Here is an 18294-nt window from a genome sequence, read left to right on the forward strand (position 1 = left end):
TTTTTGAGGGCCCCTGTCAGTCAGGACCCTCAGAATTATCCTAAATCCTCCCATATGCTGCCACTGGCGTGGGCCCCTTCCCACTGCTGAGGCTTAGTGTGTCCGACAGCCGTGTACCCACCTTCGTCCCGTTGCACCCTGGGATGCCCCTCAGTCCAGGCGGCCCGTCACTTCCCGGCAGACCCTGTGAAGGGGTAGAGGCACAGACAGGGCACAGAACGTTTACCACAGCGCCCGTTTACACCCGCATATACCCACAGACCAGGGAAGGGACTGACATGAACAGAGGAAGGAGGAGCAGGACATGAGGCTAAAACAGGTGTGGGCTAATCCATTCTAGGAGGGCCAGTGTGTGGGCAGGCTCTTCCGCCTGTTACTCAGGCTGAATGAACTGATTGGCTGTTTACACCAAAACTGGTTCCCTCATAGATTAGATCACAGCAAAACATTTTGTACAGGGACACAAGATCAGTCTTTGGCTGTCACTCACCTGCTCATCAAGAACTGCAGGTAAAATGTCAGATGGTGTAAATGTTAGAGCTAATTAAGCAATTAAGGCCAGAAGTTGGCATGGAAACCAGAAACAGATACAGCTCTCTTTTCCCACCACTGCGTTAAAAGGTGTACCTTAAGTAAAGATTGAGGGAATAACAAACAGAGAGAGGGTGATGGAGGAGAGAAAAGCATAACAATGGCATGAGAAGAAGGGGGGAAGGGGTTTACAGACAGGGGTGTACAGTTTATCCAGCTTTGGCCAAATGAGTGACTGCTGTCTCCCTGTTCATCCTCCAGAGCGCACGGATTTAACAAGAAACTCACCGGCACACCTGGGGTTCCTGGGAAACCAGGCAGCCCGGTGGGACCCTGTAAACAATATGGCACAGAAGGAAATATCACAGCACAGGCATTATACAGAAAACAGTATCATGTCTAGCACTAGTGGTGTAGTGTAAAGGGTAAGGAACTCGGCCTTTGGAACAGAGGTTGCAGATTTGAATCCCAGGCAGGACACTGTGGGTGTGTGCTTTCGAGCAAGGCACTTAACCTAAATTGCTTCAGTATACCCAAATGTAATTGTATATCCAATTGTATAAATGGATACTTTGTAAAAAGGATGCGTAAGTCATTCTGGAGTGTCTGTTAAATGCCAGTAATGGAATAATGACTCACAGAACCACATGATCTCATAGTGTAAGGAGATGTGCTTCACAGATTACAGTGCCAAAGCTGTCATTACTACTGTAGGGATGTATATGCACTACACTAACACAGGGATGTAGGACTACACTAAGTAATCTCTTAACCATTAAAGCTAATTATAGAGCATTCTGCTCTACATCCAGTGAAGCAAATTATAGGTACTAGGAATGAAGACTTATTCCTAACGAATCTTAGGGAACAATCTTTAAAAAAGCTTTGGAAAATGAAATCTTCTGAAACATAAGCTAGCAGAAGTAGATTCCAGAGCTCAGAGTAATTTACAGCGGATAATAACTTACAGTTTAAGAGAAATTCCTAAAATTATTTTCAGAACTGTAGCTGATAGCAGTGTGAAATTGGGGGAGGGGGGAGGGCTGGACTGTGCAAATGTGGGGTGAAGTTGCGGCACCTCAATGTTTCTATTTAAAAAAACAAACTCCCCTCCCCCTTCATCTTGCAGGTCTTGAAGCATACACTTTGATGGTGGCACTACCATGTGACAGTGGCACTAGTGGTGCTTCCCATGTGAAATGTACTTTTGTAAGCTGCTTTAGCTAAAATCATGAGCCAAATGACTTAACGTAAAAAACCATACATCACAGTTAAGCATGGTGATATTTGGGGTGGAGAGGTCATATGGAACGCTGAGCCGTAGTAAGTGGGGGTGACGTGATGTTTGCAGACAGTGTATACGATATAAAATGGCTTCAGAATGAGAAGAAAAACTGATATGAGGGTTAGGCAAGCTTCGAAATGCCAGGTGAGGGTGGAGGGCTTAAAATGTCATTGCATCACATCCTGTGGGTGGGGCTTAATCCAAAGGAGACAGTTTGATTCATTAAGTCTTATCCGATCAGCACTGAATATGTGTACCAGAGCAAGGAAGTTCAGAAGTTCAAGTCCTTCTCAACATGTCTGTGTGCACGGTTCTGTTCTACATCAGCACACAGACCGTCCACTGATACTTACTCTGATTCCTTTTGGGCCAGTCGCACCAGGAATTCCATCGTTACCCTGAAAGAAAGCAGGTGTGTCTCACTGCAGGTGTCGGCATCACTGTTTCTGTAGCAACCGCTGCAGAATCAGTCATCAGCCGGGTTTCTTTTTTTTTTCACCCAATCGCATGCTGTTGCTCTGCCGTTTCCATGGTAACCCAGTGAGACTCACTGGCAGAGTGTGAAAGAAAAGCAGCACACAGAAAGCACACATCCTGCTTGCATAACACACACCCGTCAGACATGGGCCACTGCTGTGCAGCCTGAGACACTGTTCATGTTGGGCTTTGAGTAGGGAGTGATGGCGTTAAGCTATTGTAGGTCCATGCATCTGTACACTTGACTTCAGGCGGGGGTGATGGTGTTAGGTGAGTTGAATGCGTGTGTGCACTTCAGTACAGAGTGATGGTGATTGGAGGTGCATGCATGCGTGCATTTGACTTCAGTAGGGAGTGATGATGTTAAGTTACTGTTGGTGAATGTGTGTGTGCATTTGACTTCAGTAGGGAGTGATGGAGTTAGGGGAGGTGCATGCATGTGTCCTACCTTCTCTCCACCGGGCCCAATGCCTCCCTCTGGGCCGGGGAACCCCGGGACCCCTGGAGGGCCTGATAGCCCAGGGGTGCCTCTGTCACCCTGTAGAAGAGAAGCCACACTGAGCTGTACCAGCACCACCAGCGACTGCTGCACCCACTCAATTCACACAATCAAACACGTTTTCTGTACTGGCACCATGCACTCAGTCCCTGTGTAAGGTGAGTACCTGTGATAATATACACCTGTATGTGGGGTTTACGGGTTCACGTGTGTGTATGCACATATAAGCGTACGTGTCTGTTAAATGTGTGTATGCATGTGTGCAAGAGATTGTGTGTGTGTGTGTGTGTGTTAGTAATTCATAAGTGTGTGCATGTGTGTTTGCAAAGGTTAACAAGTGTGTGTATTGTATGTGTGCATGTGCATAAGAAAATGTGTGTGTGTGTGTGCTTGCACATTTGATTGGTGACATGCATTTGTGTGTGACCGCACTAAAATCATGAAAAACTAAATTCACAAAAATAAATAAGACTCTATAATGCGACGTGATGTGTAGAAAAACAGCAAATACACAGTGCCCTCCAGGGTAAGGCACATTGCCCCCTGCTGTCAGGACATGAAACAACAGAACCCTGAAGGTGTTGCCAATGTGGCTCCATCTGGTGGAGACTGCCTATACTGCAGTCCATGTTCCCCTTAAAGGGAACCCTGCCTGTAAGACTTGTAGGGATTCATATGTTGTAAATTCCCACAGATATGAAAATATGTTGTAAAAACCACACGAAAGAATTCATTTATTTTAAAAGACCGAAACCTTTAATATAAATTTTGACCAATGGAGATCGTCATTATTTTAGACGCGCAATGAACTTCGGGTAGATGATGTACAATGGTTGCATCTATCTGGCTCGAATCGAAAAGGCTGAACAGAAGACATTTTCAATGCCGCACAATGGACAAGAGAGCCATGGACAGGAGACCACGTGCAACCACTTGACGTCACTACCCAGCGTGCATTGTGACGGTAATAACAATGGCGACCTACGAATTGATTTTTATTTCATTTTAAATAACTAAAATCTTCTATGTGGTTTTTATGACATGTTTATATAATTGAAGGCATTTAGACCATATTAAGGCCTACATGTCTTAACAGGCGAGGTTCCCTTTAAAGCTGGGGTGGGCAATTCTGCTCCTGGAGGGTCGGTGTGTGTGCAAGTTTTTGTTTCCACCAATTACCTTGCTAAATGAGCTAACTGGCTATTTACACCAACACTGGTTCACTTGCAGATTAGATCACAGTTAGACGTTAGGGTCAAATTGGGACACAAGGCCAATCTTCAGCTGTCATTCGTATATTTATCAAGAAATGTAGCTAGAATGTCAGATGGTGTAAATGTTGGGCTAATTAAGCATTAAGGCCAGAAGTTGGCATGGAAAAGAGAAAAACGGATACCGCTCTCGTTGCCCACCTCAGCCTTAAAGAGGCAGTTAACTTCTTGTATTTTTCAATATTATTGCAGTTTTGATGCATGTTTTTGATTGGTCGAGACGGTCTTTCTGTGTAAAGCATATCTTAGATAGTTACAGAAGTTTCTGACAACCTGGCAGCTTTATAATGGTAGGCATCTGGGCATTCAGGCATTTGTGGTATAAAGCAAGGGAATACACTTCAAGTAACTCAAAGGAGCTTGTTGAAATCAAAAACAAAAACCAAACCTGAATCGATATCAAAAATTCATTTAATCATAAAAATGTGATTAGAATGTTCTTAACTGAGCATTCTAATATTGAAGTAACAATCACTGTTGGTAATTGAAAGCAATTGAGTTCTAGAACACTGACTTAGAATTGAGAAAATGTTTTTTTTTAAATCTCTTCAAAAGGCCAAGTTTGCACAGCGCAGCACTTCATAGAAAGAGGAAAAACAGTTGTGTGGTAAAAAAGAAGGTTTTGCGTGACTGCAAATGATAAATGCATCAATGGGAGAAAATGATTACAAATAAAAACACTGTGAGTAATAGAAATAAGAATTTTCTGGCTAGGAAATAAAAGACAGTATTATGCTCATTGGTATGTATTATGACAAGAGAGGTGGATGTTCAAATATTACTGTGAGAGATGTGTTTATTAGAATAGATTATAGAAACGCTGCCCTCCTCACTTCCTGTATGTTTTCAAACCTCTCACATGTGAGGATATTTCACAGCACTGCTGAGTTCTCAGCATGATCCTTCCATCAAAGTGGCAATCACTGTAAAACTATCCCCTATTGCACTGATTCTGCAAACTGAACAACACCCAGTAATGCCAGTAACATATTGGGGAAAATACTGATTCATTTTTTTCTGCATTTATTTTCTTCAGATTTTTAAGAGTAATTTCTAATAGAAGCATGACATATATATTGTATGATTTAGCCTTGATTTATTTTTACTGTTCATAGCTTTTTACTATTTAGAATTCTCAGCCCAGTTCTTTGAACCATGCACACTGAAAATATCCTATAGATCAAAACCTTTACTTAGGGTGACCATATATAGGTTTTCAAGACAGAAAACGGACGGCCGGATGCTGTTGCCAGTTGTGACATTTCCCTCTAAAATAATGCAACTCTTAAGGAACCACTATTTTCTACGTCTGCTTATTATAAACAAAAAATATTATTTTAATTCAATATTATTTCAATTCAAACTCTTCTGTTAAGGAGTTTTTCTCCTTAACAAAATGAAAGTCTTCAAACTACTGGCCATTTGACTGGGTGTGTTTTTGACCTCAGATGATTTTGTTTGCACACTTCCATTCTTCCAGTCAAAATAATGAATCTTCACTGGGAATATTTTCACTGCCGAGTGATTGCTCCCATCTGTGATAACATCACAGTAAGGCATGTCTTCAAGTGTTTTCAGAGCTGTGTCAACAGAATGCAGCGCTATCTCAGCTTTAACAATGGCTTCTGTCTTGGGGCAGCCACTTAAAGATTTTCTGGCAGTCTTGGAATCAGAGAATGCCTTATTTAACAATAACATAGTCAATTGAACAAATATAAAGTTGAGCTATTTGTTTATTTATACAGTCTGCGGTCTACGGAATGAGCAAAGCAAAATCCCAGACATTTTTTAGGAATTTAGAAATCCTGCCCAGACTGATATTTTAGGTCCCAAAAAAAGGACATGTCTCGTCAGTCTGCTTTCCTCCTCTGGTGTGTTGTGGCTCCGGAAACCTGTTAATTGCTCCACTTTTCCAGTGGCAAGCAGGTAAACATTCTATGAGTGTGTGTGTGTGAATGTGTGTGTGTGTGTGTGTGTTTGTGTGTATGTATGTGTGCATGCATGTGTGTGTGCATGTGTAAATGTGTGTATGTATAAGTGTGTGTGTGTAAGCGTGTCTGCATACTCACCCTTCCTCCTTTTACACCACTGCAGTCACACCCTGCACAGCCAGCACAAGCCTATCAGAGAGAGAAAGAGAGAGAGAGGGAGGGGTTATAGAGAGAACCGGCCAGAGCTACAGCTCTCTTCAGGTAGTTCCATCATATCAAAACATTATACAGGACAATGAACAGCATCATGCACAACCACGAACATTAATGCTATCTGAATGAGCTAATAACAGATCCACTAATATTAATACAACATGGATATTCTAATCTAATCATGATGATATAAAGATGATTGATGATTCTGCACAGTGTCTCTCTGAACTGGTGCCCTTGTATAGAACATACACTGTGTTCTGGCTGCATTCCAGGTGGGCTCAGGTTACTAGGTTACTGCCTACTGCCAGTAGAAGGCGACTGAACGCAAGTGAAAGTAATTTAATTAGACCCTACAGTCAGCCTCCATTAGGAAGTAGGCTGGGTTAACATATCAGAGGTTCTTTTGCGAAATGATATATAATCAAAACAGATAACAGCAGGCTTTTGATTGGTATTCACAACTAATAAGCACAGTTATGAAAAAAGGGATGATTAAACATAACGATAGTCTGATTACGCAGGTGCATGATTTTTTATGCATGATACCCCATTTTCAATGTTAAACAAATACATTGCTAATCATGTTAATTAGTTATGCTGTGGAAACATAAGTCCACATTTTTAACAATCACACTACATTTATCTTTTAAACACCAACCAATAAAGATGTTCAACAGACTACACAGATGTCCGTAGACCCAGAACATGTTTGTCGCTTGTCATGGCATAACACAGATAGCTGATCCTGGACCAGTACTTGAGGCCCTTCCAAACTGCGCATTAAAGGGAACCTCCACTGGAATAAAGCATGAACTGCAGAGAATGGAAATTTAAGAATATATTTCATTTGCTTTCTGATTCATAATTTGCTTTTATGTTATTCCAGTTTAAAAGGCTGCAGTTTTGTGTCTATGAACACAATAGAGCAATGCTCTATAGAACTGCTGACTCTCAGGACCCAAAGTCCCGCCTTTTAAAAGGGTATTGGCTGATACTGGTATCCAGGGATATGGTGCTCATGGTCATGAATTTGCATACATGCCTTTGCACTCAAATGGATGCCTTGGTTCCAAATCAAATGAGAGGCTGACAGCCACACCCCTGGACACTGAGAAGAGTCAACAGCGCCTTAAAATAGGGAATCTTAAATCAGAGAGCCAGCCAATCACCTTCCACATGAACAAACTCCCTTTGTTCTCAGGCAGCGCCTACGTGGGTGCAGGCTAAAGGAAGCTTGTGCGCTGGGAGGCAGGCACTTTTACAGGCATCTTCAGGTTTTCATGTTGTTGCTTCTGCCTGAGTTCATGGGCAGAAATGCCAAAAGATTCTGTGCAGGCACATGGCACCTGTAAGCCGGTGATTCATATGAACTCAATGTGCTCTTTCCATTTGATTGCCTCAATTTGACAACATATAATGCAGTACAGATAAGCTAAATTGAACTGCTAGTTCCTCATACTGTTAAAATGAAATATTTACTCATTTGACCATACACTTTGAAATTAGAAAAAGTTAATTTAAAAAACTGTACTTGAACTCACAGGTAGTGTTGATGATGTTTAGTGTCTTTATTGCTTAACACAATCACACTACACAGTCACAAGAAATGGACAAATAACTGCCAAACACTATGTTACACTTCATCTTCGATTCACAGTAAACTGAGCACAGTCGTAGGTGCAAGGGGATTTGCACCTCCGCTTGCAGTTATTCAAAGAGCCACTGGGTGTCGCCATTGAGACGCATTCAATCCACCTGTGGCTGGGTATGCGGCCTGGGTACTAGGCCTGATGATCAGGCTCAGTGCTAAACTGATGAATTTAATCTGTCCAAAAACAACAGGAGATAAACACAGAGTGATTGAGTCTTCTTCTGTATCAAAGAAGACATTATTGGACCATTTGATAGACCTCTTCAGTTTGTTTATTTTTTATTTTATTTTTTAAAATAAAATGTTTTTAAAATTTTTAAAAAAATGTGTGCTGGCCTGGGTGATTATCCACACTGATGCTTGATGCACAATGATTAATATATAAACCAAAAATAGTCTATGCTTTTAGACAGGAGGGATCTTGAAGCTTCCCATATCTGTACAGGTAATGCCAGATGCTATTCCCACATGCTACCAGTGTAACTGTGCAGAATAATCAGATCTCTCCATTACAGTTTCAGAGTCCCTCAGCACATTAGCTTGAGACTTGAACATGAGCTGGGGCTTGAGAATTCACATCCAGCAGCACTCTGAAAACCTTGCCTTCAGCAAGGTAAAACCACTGGATTGTAAAGCACATTATAAAGCAGGCTGCACTAATCCACTGTGAACAGCCCTATATGAGGACATCGGGGCACTCTAGGAACTGACCAATCCATTTCAAGATGGCCTTGAATTGTGGATCAAGTGTGTGAATTCATAGTAAAAATTGTGTTTTTCCACCAGAGGGCAGTAAAGAGTTTGGGCAGCCAAAGAGGTGTTAATCTGTCTCTTGCGATTCATTTTGGGCATGTTCAGACAAATGCAACATCAGTACTCTGTGAAAACCTATGTTCAAATGTTCATTCCCTGATGCCCTACCCACTAAACCACACTGTTGCTCTGACCACTACACCACACTGCTGCTCTGACCACTACACCACACTGCTGCTCTAACCACTACACCACACTGCTGCTCTAACCACTACACCACCCTGCTGCTCTAACCACTACACCACACTGCTGCTCTAATCACTACACCACACTGCTGCTCTGACCACTACACCACACTGCCACTTTAACCTCTCTACCGCATTGTTTGCTAAGGCACTTAATTTTTTAATGTCTCATTATATATTGAGCTATGCATGCAGATAATTAAATAGTTATTAAAGGAAGTTAACCTTGATATTTATGAATATGTAATAAGCGACAGCCATGATTTAATGCAGAAACTGAAACCCTAGCAGGCATATACATCGGACCATGGAGTAATAATCTCTGATACCTCAGGTAAAAGCCAGGAGGGACTGACACATTCCACCATGCATGGTTGGGGGGGCGTGGGGTGGGGGGCGGCGTGTCCTTTTCGATTTCTACGCTGCTGCAGTAAATGCGATTAGTGGGCGGGGCTCTGCAGTCTGACTCCCAGCTGAGCAGAGGAGGGCTTTAACACCGGCTGCAGGGCACACGTTTCATACGTTTTGTGTGTGTTTGTTCAGAAGGGCGAAGCCTTGATAGAGGACTGCGGGTCGGCCGCGTCATGGAGGGAGACTCGTGTGCAGCAGGGTTGGTAGCGGGGGGTGGGGGTCCCAGAGGCACACTCCCTCAGAAATGTGAAAAATGTCAGAAGCTGACCTGGAGACCGCAGTCAGGAGTGCTTCACTGAACATCACACGTCAGGGTGCATCTGCTCAAGGCTCACACATACTCTCCAAAAAACTTAAGTAAGTTACGCCTGACACTTTACCTGATGCTTACAGCCACACATATACCGCACACAAATACAAACACACACACACACACACACATACTCAGCACACTCATACAAACACACACATACACACATACATATGCACAGCACACACATACACACATACACACACACACACACAAGGTACTGCACTTGACCTTATGAACCACCCAGAGCAGTCCCAAGACTCACAAATCTATTTAAGTTCTATATTATTTCTATCTTCCGAAAGAGAGACATGACCATTTCTTCCATCAGAACCTGCACTGTGCCTTCTTCACTGGAAATTAGGTGACTCTATAAATAAACTTATAATGGGTGCTATAATCATGAGTCTAGTGCTAATGTCCATGTAAAACTGTAGTATGTCGGGTCCAAACCCAGCACAGGCTTCATGTAGTTCTGCTTTTATTCTGTAGCTACAGAATCCAAACAAATACTGACCCTGGATTAATCCTATATGTTCCACACTACAGCTGGATGTATCATTATGCATTAGCAGTCACCACATATTTATCCACAGCCTGAGAAAACAAGCCCCTTAAAGATGCTGAGGAATCAGTATAGAGATGCTGCACATCCTCATACCGCCCTAGAAATATCCATTCATTATATACCCATTAATCCTGATACACACTCTTTCCTCCAAATACACACCCATTGTTCCTAACGATATGGATTCCTAATGCACTGACATATGATAAAAACAATATATATTAATATAATTATAAATCAAGTTTTTTCAGACCACTCCACGTTGATAGTGTGAAAACTGATGCATTTTCAGACCTACAAATGAATCATAATTGCCTCTTCATTTTAACAGTCACAGGCTGTCCTAAACGGCAATAAACTTCATCCTCAATTTCAATTTGGTGGTTGGTTGCCAAGTTTGGCAGTGCTTGCCAGATTTCACATAGCCCTCTTGGATGTTTTAGAGAAAAGTGCTCTTTATGTTTGTGAATTTCAGGTAATCCTAAGTTTATTGTGCCCTCATATTTACTGACAGCACACAGCAGCCTACAGGCCTCTGATACAGCTGACTGAAGCCTGAAGTAGACCGGCACTAGTGTGTTCATCCCATTGCACTTCTGCCTTAACCAAACATGAACTCCTGCTGCAGACACTCCCAAGAACATTGGGATCATTCTGTGGACAGCAGTGTGGCAGGATTCACACCTATCCACACACACCTGTAAACACACACCAAACATATACCTGTATACAAACATCTGTAAACACACACCTGTACATGCCCATACCTGTATACACACACCACTAAACACATACCTATAAAAACACACCTGTAAACACATACCTGTGAACATGCACCTCTAAACACACACCTGTGAACATGCACTTGTACACACATGCAAACACATACATGTAAACACAAACCTGTAAACATACCTGTAAATTTGTACCTATACACACCTGTAATCACACACTTGTAAACACATACCTACAAAAACACACACCTGTAAACATGCACCTATACACATCTGTAAACACACATCTGTAAACACATGCCTATAAGCATACACCTGTAAACACACACCTGTCAGCTCCATAATCTGCATTTCATCTTTAAACAAACGTGAAGTCATAGAGCCACACACAGCTAGACACCAAGATAGGGATCATGTGATGTTTCCATCATGACCAAAAAACCCAAACAATAAAATCACAACTTGGCATAACTGCTCTCAAAACCAAAAGCCATGAACTACCCGTATACCTTGATATCTTATCCATCTCCACAGCGGACACCCTTATCCAGAGCTCTGTGGGCATAACATGGATAGTAAGAAAGCTTAAATCATCCATTGAAGCAGTTGATTCCCCACTTGAAATTCTGCCTAAATGTCTAGCGCCTGAGCCACTCTGCAAAACTAGGGTCTGTGCTCACAACGAAGCAGATGACCGTGAAACATTAATTAAAGCAGACAGTAACAGCAGCTTTTCTCAACTGGCAAACTAATGGACCATAAGGCTCAACCACAGTAGTCATAAAAACTCACTGTCACTTTCATTTCAATCCTAACACAAAATTTAGAAAGCCACCTTTCAAAATAATCCACACCACTACACTACAACTAAACTTCATCAGCAAGGTGTTCCCCAGATTTGCAAAGAGCCAGCAGATTTGTAAAAATAGTAGACAACATTATCAGGCCAATTTTCAGTCAGATGTCAAAATATTGCGATAAAACATTATTACAAGAGAATTTTTGTTCTGAAGAATGTTTACTGCATGTGTTTGGGCTTTACTTGTCCAACAGGGAAACCAAGGAATCCGTATCATGGTTTTACAGCAGATTCTCTATGCTAACTAGATGTTCAGCTCCTGCTAACACAAAACGTTCTCACAATGTTACTGGAATGTTCTGTCAATGCTATAACACTGCGTCTACATTGCAGCAACACTGTGGCAACATTCTGTGTTAGTGCCGGGGCTCTTGGTCCAGCTCGTGCCCGTGCAAGCTCAACATGTTAAGTGCAGTGTGAAAAAGAAGCATCAACCATTTCACATCAGCCACTTAGGAAAGCATATGCTCCCCTGTGCTCCCTGAATTAATAAGGGCTGCTAGTCAATGGTAAGATTGGGTATTTCAAATTGGGGGAAACGATTAAACAATGATTTTGTGACATACTTCTGACCATCGGGTTGTTCTGAACAGTTTGTGGGCCTGGTTGAGATATCGGGTCTCAAACAGAAGACCTTCTGGTGTTTTCTGTCAGAATGTTGTGGGGGGGTTGGGGAATCACCATGTGACCTCCTTTTTCCAATCAGTATCTTCCTTTTTATGAAGTCATCGTTTGACGCTCTGGCGTGGTCTTTAAAAGGCACGGAGCAGAAGGGCTGCAGTGGTCCTCTATCTGCACATATACTGTCCCATACTGTACAGATGTGCATTGCCCCACGCCTCCCTGTCACCATCTCAGAAGGTCAACCCCTTTTTCCTCAGTCCCAGAAAGGGAATTCTGCCAAACTCCCCACCCCTCAAACTGAACCCCCCTTTCAACAGCCAGTCAAAACAGAGCTACAAGGCACTTAAGATGCGTTTGTGTCATTGCTTCCTAGCACAATGACCAGCTACTATGTCCGGCAAGACATCGCTCTTCAAATTTAACTCCTTTTTCACCCACACAGGAGTTGTGTTGCACTAGAAAACCCTACATCTTCATCTCAGAATATATCTTTTTTATCCATTTGGTCACAAGAACCAACTCCCCATTTTATTCCCCTTGCAATGGGGAGTAGCTGTGCACGTTTCAAATTTACTCTTGTTTAGTATATTTTCATTACCCTCGCTACGGACCAAACTCCCGCAGGGTGGGCAGGAGAATCCAGATCATGAAAGTCATATAGAAGGTAAACGTTTCTAAATACCAGTTCATGCAAAAATGTATGCCATGAACATTACCATAGAGTTAAACGGATACTGCGCTGTATGCCTAATTAATTGATTAACATAAAAGTAGGCCTATTTTGTGCTAAGGTGTGTCTGCCTGTTTGTTTACATATTTAATTACTTCAAGACTTTCGTGCAAGAACGCGTAATGAAAGATTTCCGATGCTAGCCACAAGTGCTATTTTAAGTTAGACACAAGACTTTCAACGGTAATGTATATTAATGTGCAATAATGGAAATGTGCACAAATCAATCAATGTGAGCCATAACAGCGTCTGTTACTGTAAAAGTGTGTATAAAAAATTTAAGTGACTTCGAGAGCCCCTACTTGCGATACACTGTTCATTCACCTTTCAATTCGCTGGCCGCGTCAATTCACTTACCTCTCCGGCACGCGCCATAAAACCACGGGGACAGTGTGAGGCATCACTGCACATATTTTTCTCAACAAATTGACCGATAATGCATTATCACATTATGTTCCTCAGACCTTTTTGTCACTCAAAACGACAAAGACACAAAGCGTCTGTCTGCGTAGCCTGTTTCTTCCCACCTTTGAGCGCCCTGTTAAAATTTATGGTAGTCGTCACTGTTGATAAAAATGTGATGATGAAGCTATAGGTTACTATCGTAAGGAAACTATATACTCACGAAACTGATGTCACAAGCCTATTTAATACAAATAAAATATGTGGTGCTCCAGCGTCGAGCCCTGTAACAAATGCAATGCAAGTTTGCACGTATTGCCTGGTATGTGTGAGAAGCTGCAGTGTGTTAATACAAAACTAAGAAATAATACATTCGATTACACAATACGTTTCTAAGTGTTAAAATATTTTTTACACTAGCTGGCAGAAAGGTGAGATGAAATGTGAAATGAGACCGAAAAGCTACAGTGTTGATTTTATACTGAATATTTACAGAAACACGAAAACTGCATGACAATTAAATCAGGAAGTTATTCAGTATTTAACCCAAGGAGAGTTTCTGAGTCAAGTAGCCAAAAAATGTGATGTAGAAGAGCCACATCTACGCTACTCCACTGAGTAAAAAAAAACATATTTTTAAATATGAACTACAGCAAATTAAAAGTAATAATATCATGCATCAAAAAATTTACAGTACTGGGATACTGATTCACATATTCCAAACAAACACTTGAAGTATATTTTGCCGATATTAGGTTACATTTATTTGCCGTGGGCTTGTCTGAAAAACCCGATCCAGAATTCGCAAATACTGTCTCGTCACTTAATGCTTAATTCAGGAAATAAAAAATAGCAATTGCGCATGGCAGTTCACTCACCGCTGCTTCTGAGTCCCGCACCCCAAAGGAGAGGGTCGTTAAAAGCAGAGCCAGGACAAGTGTCTGCATACTCTTAATGTTGGTATTCTTCGTATTAAGAAATATTCAACAATTCAGCACTATCACTGTACTAGTACTAAGCACTTGCACATGTCCTAGTACTTGTATAGTACTCGTAATATTCTTTAATTAATCATCTTAAATATAAAGTTTACAAAACGTTAAAAAGTATGCAGATAGCTTGACTTCCCAATCTCACGACCTTGTGCCAGCTCTCTTCTGCCGCTGCACCAAAGTTTTTCGCTGCCACTTAACCTGGCGACTGGAACTACTTTTTGTGGCCAGCGATCATTCCGCAAAAGTAGTCCACGATGACACCCACCCCAAAATGTGTCTATTCTGCATTTGCTTTCATAGCAAAGTTGCTTCTATAACGCAAACGGTTTGTTGTAATATTCTTATAATATATGTGTTGAATTAATTCAGAAAATGTATACCTTTTCCAAATTCAACAATTGCAATCATTCACCGGGGCTTTGTGCACTAGGCGGATTAGGACACATTCGCCCACCCAAACTTATTATTTCTAGCCGTTTTACCTCCTTAGGAGAATATGGACAGCATACCTTAGACATGACTCTGCAGGCGATTTAAGATTTGAATTTTACGTGTAAATTGTCTTTCGCATTCTTCATGCAAGACATGCAAATGATGGAATGAACGGAATGGCTGTGACAGATTTGCGCATATATTAATGTCTGAAAATGTAATATAATAAGCCCCATCCATATCACGTTTTCTTATGTTATTATATACTTTATAGGCTTTCTTTTCTGTCATTCTAGAGGTAGTCATACATTCAGTCACTTGGATTATGTATCTTGAAATGCGGTTATTAATCATGATTATTAGCTAAAGCTCATTTTGAGATTACCAGAGAAATGTACCTGTTTTTGATGACGCCACAAACATGTCGTTAGTTGCTAAATAATCATTAATAAAAATTAATTGGGAAATTTAGGTACGCACAAGCTTGTTTAGACGATTAAATAATGACTGCAATAAAGCGTTTCTCATAGCACACGTTGAGGTACAGTATAATAGACCTGATTATAATGAAGAAACGAAAAACATAAGAAAAATAAACTTGGTAAATCATTCAAATAAGACACCAAAGCAACCGAAATAATTTATTAGGCAAAACAATCTCAATCTGAATTTGAGATGCTGCACATAATTAGCTGCGAATATCAAGGGGGCAACAAGATGTTTTATTTAATTGTTGTGCATGAAAATAACACCTGGTGTAACTCATGTAGTAAGCTGAATGGTTTTGAAATTGTGTGATATGGGGCTGTTATTATGGTAATAACTATAAGTAATCTGTTTCACTCTACTTTGATACTCTAATTCCAACAAATACGCCACAGCATGCGGACAACTGTTGACTGGTCGAATTTAGACTACCTGTAAAGAGGGAAAGGTGTATCGCTCTACCTGTGCTCTACCCTATAGAGACTCCGCCCCCTCCACCCTCTAATGCCCTCACCGCTTATTGCGCGCTTTCGAATCAAGCGGGTGAGCTTTCCAACCGCTGAAGTTTGGTGAGTTATGTTTTCTGTCGTTCAGAGCATGCATATCTGTGTATTTTAGGTGATTATTACATTGGATCTCACACTTAACAAAGATTAATATTTGCGTCGTACTCTCCCCAGTTGCTGTTGGCTTCTGTGACAGTGGGAGAACAGCATCGTGGATCCTGTGGCGAGCGCAAGTGAAGTCTGGTGAACCGTTTCTCACTGCAGAAAGTGAGAGGCGGCTATAGGTCAGACACCGGAGTTTCACGCTGCAGAGGACAAAATGAAATTCGGGTCCGTTTAACTTTATTGATTGACATCCATTGCAATGATACTAGCATATTAATATACGACATTTATACTGCTTATTTTGCATATAGTATACTGCTTATGCCAGTTAATCATTAGTATTTTACCACAGAATACCTGATCGCCTATCGCTCTTGCACAAAAATAAATAATATTAATTATTTGGTTTTGCTTCATTTACAGAATTTTCGTGTTCGTTGTTGTCTTGGCAGTTGAAACTACGTATGGGGTAAGTTCAATTGATGTCTTTACTGTCGCTTAGCCATAAATATTTATCGCATTCGCCACAGTCAGTGATATCCAGACTCACTCTGTCGTTAAGATTTACCGGCATGTATTTTCTTGGAGAATGAAAATAAAAAATAAAAAAATTATTTTAAAAAATGATTTACAGTAGCCAACCATGATAATTATTTTAGAGAAAATAACTAACATGGGAGTGTCTAGTTGATTACATGGGGAGAACTACAGCTCAGAAGAATTAAATGTTTAAATCAGGATCATTTAATGCGCTACCCGTTCAGACTTGGTGTTGCGACATTGGCAACGGTAATTGTACAAATTGTAATATTGCTACATTCATATGCACGGCAAGCCTACGTTAGTTCACACTTATTATTACTTGTTAGTTATGGGGTTACCCTACTCCTCTGGATATCCTATACGTCGTAAATTCTAATGTTACAGGGGTAAGTAGGCACAACGGATTTAGAATTGGATTTACGTTTTCATTTGACATTTTATCACATGTACAATTAACTATATTTAATCTGATTATATTTCTAAATGTTTATAGCGAAACGTTTTGTAACTTGAATGTGCGACGATTTATCGTTGTATGTATGGAGAACCAATGACGTGATGAATTAAGCAAACTTAACCGGGAGGGTATTTGTCAGTGAAAAGACTGAACTTTCATAAGACGTGAAACCGCTGTACGCTTCATCAGGTTGTCCCGCGTGTAGAGAGAAGTAGTGCACCTTGTATCAATATGTTTACTACAGTAAAACGAATACTATTCAAATATCTTGGTGAAATCCCCACCCATTTCTGCTCTTAAGGACGCTGTAATTCTCTTAATTTATGCTGGCACAGACTCAGCTATACTGTTGTGACTCTTCGCAGTTAAAGTCCTGCCTTTAAATAGAATGAAATGCAACTCCAATGTTAAATCTTTTAGTCCAGATTTCCTATCCTTCTTTTTGGTTGTTTTGTATTTCTTATTGGAGGTTGGCTACTTGAAGTAATGTACCTTGATTTGATGCATTCCCAGAGTTACAGAATCCTGTGCTCATCTTGAATACATAGCCTACTTGTCTTCTTTATTTAAAACAGCCCTGACACTGTGCTCACCTGCTCATTTTTTCATATATTGGTTTATTCAATTAAATGGAGTTGAAGTTAAGAATAATGGAAACTGGGGGGAATCCAGATTTTTACTCTGTCCTCGGAGGTCTGTGGTGTCCCCAACAAAGAAAGCATTTTCAATGCTTTATTTTGCAGACTGACTTGTATCTACAATGAGTGGTGCCACTCCCCCCCCCCCCCCCCCCCCCTTCTTTTTTATGAGAAAAGGCCCACAATGTGGTTTTAGACCATTAGAAATTCTCCAACAGATTGGCATGTGTTCTACAGTACTGTGCTACAGCAAACTGGACCTGTGCCATCACACTTGTACATTTCTTTTAAGAGAAATGAGAGAAATTTGAAAGACGGTTTGGTCGTTTTATTCCTAATTGCTATAATTTGCTAGCTTAGAAAGCAGCTTGTCACTTGTTTTTGCTTAAAGTAAGATAACTTTGAGCTTCATTTAAAAAAATGTCTCTATCATTTACTACAATCCTAAGTGTGTAATTAGGGTTATCTGTTTCACAGCATATTTTGTTTATGATTTTTTATTATCTAAGATGTCTAAATAAACGGGGGAAAATGTAACCCTAAACCAGCAACTGTATCTGCTGAGGGGTGGGGCATGTGATTAAATGGCAGGTGTGCAGTATCAGGATAGTTAGGGAGCATGTGGACTCAGAATT

The 18294-nt window shown here is 40.9% G+C and overlaps 2 protein-coding genes across 3 annotated transcripts in view; one reads left to right on the forward strand and one right to left on the reverse strand.

Annotated features, from left to right (window-relative positions):
• LOC118234968 (collagen alpha-5(IV) chain-like) overlaps positions 1–14646 on the reverse strand; it is a 39347-nt gene extending 24701 nt beyond the window's left edge. Inside the window, exons 1-6 of the mRNA XM_035431865.1 lie at positions 14376–14646; positions 6133–6183; positions 2742–2831; positions 2170–2214; positions 820–864; positions 122–184 (exon numbers count right to left, since the gene is read on the reverse strand). Of these exons, the coding sequence (XP_035287756.1) occupies positions 122–184; positions 820–864; positions 2170–2214; positions 2742–2831; positions 6133–6183; positions 14376–14444 (363 nt within the window). The 5' untranslated portion in view covers positions 14445–14646. The remainder of the gene's footprint in view (positions 1–121; positions 185–819; positions 865–2169; positions 2215–2741; positions 2832–6132; positions 6184–14375) is intronic.
• A 1258-nt stretch (positions 14647–15904) lies between these two features.
• LOC118234967 (collagen alpha-6(IV) chain-like) overlaps positions 15905–18294 on the forward strand; it is a 67186-nt gene continuing 64796 nt past the window's right edge. For both annotated transcript variants that reach the window (XM_035431863.1, XM_035431864.1), the window contains exons 1-3: positions 15905–15979; positions 16091–16246; positions 16445–16490. In XM_035431863.1, the coding sequence (XP_035287754.1) occupies positions 16236–16246; positions 16445–16490 (57 nt within the window). In that variant the 5' untranslated portion in view covers positions 15905–15979; positions 16091–16235. The remainder of the gene's footprint in view (positions 15980–16090; positions 16247–16444; positions 16491–18294) is intronic.

The sequence above is a fragment of the Anguilla anguilla genome, chromosome 9 (genome assembly GCF_013347855.1).
Source record: "Anguilla anguilla isolate fAngAng1 chromosome 9, fAngAng1.pri, whole genome shotgun sequence".
Taxonomy (NCBI): domain Eukaryota; kingdom Metazoa; phylum Chordata; class Actinopteri; order Anguilliformes; family Anguillidae; genus Anguilla; species Anguilla anguilla.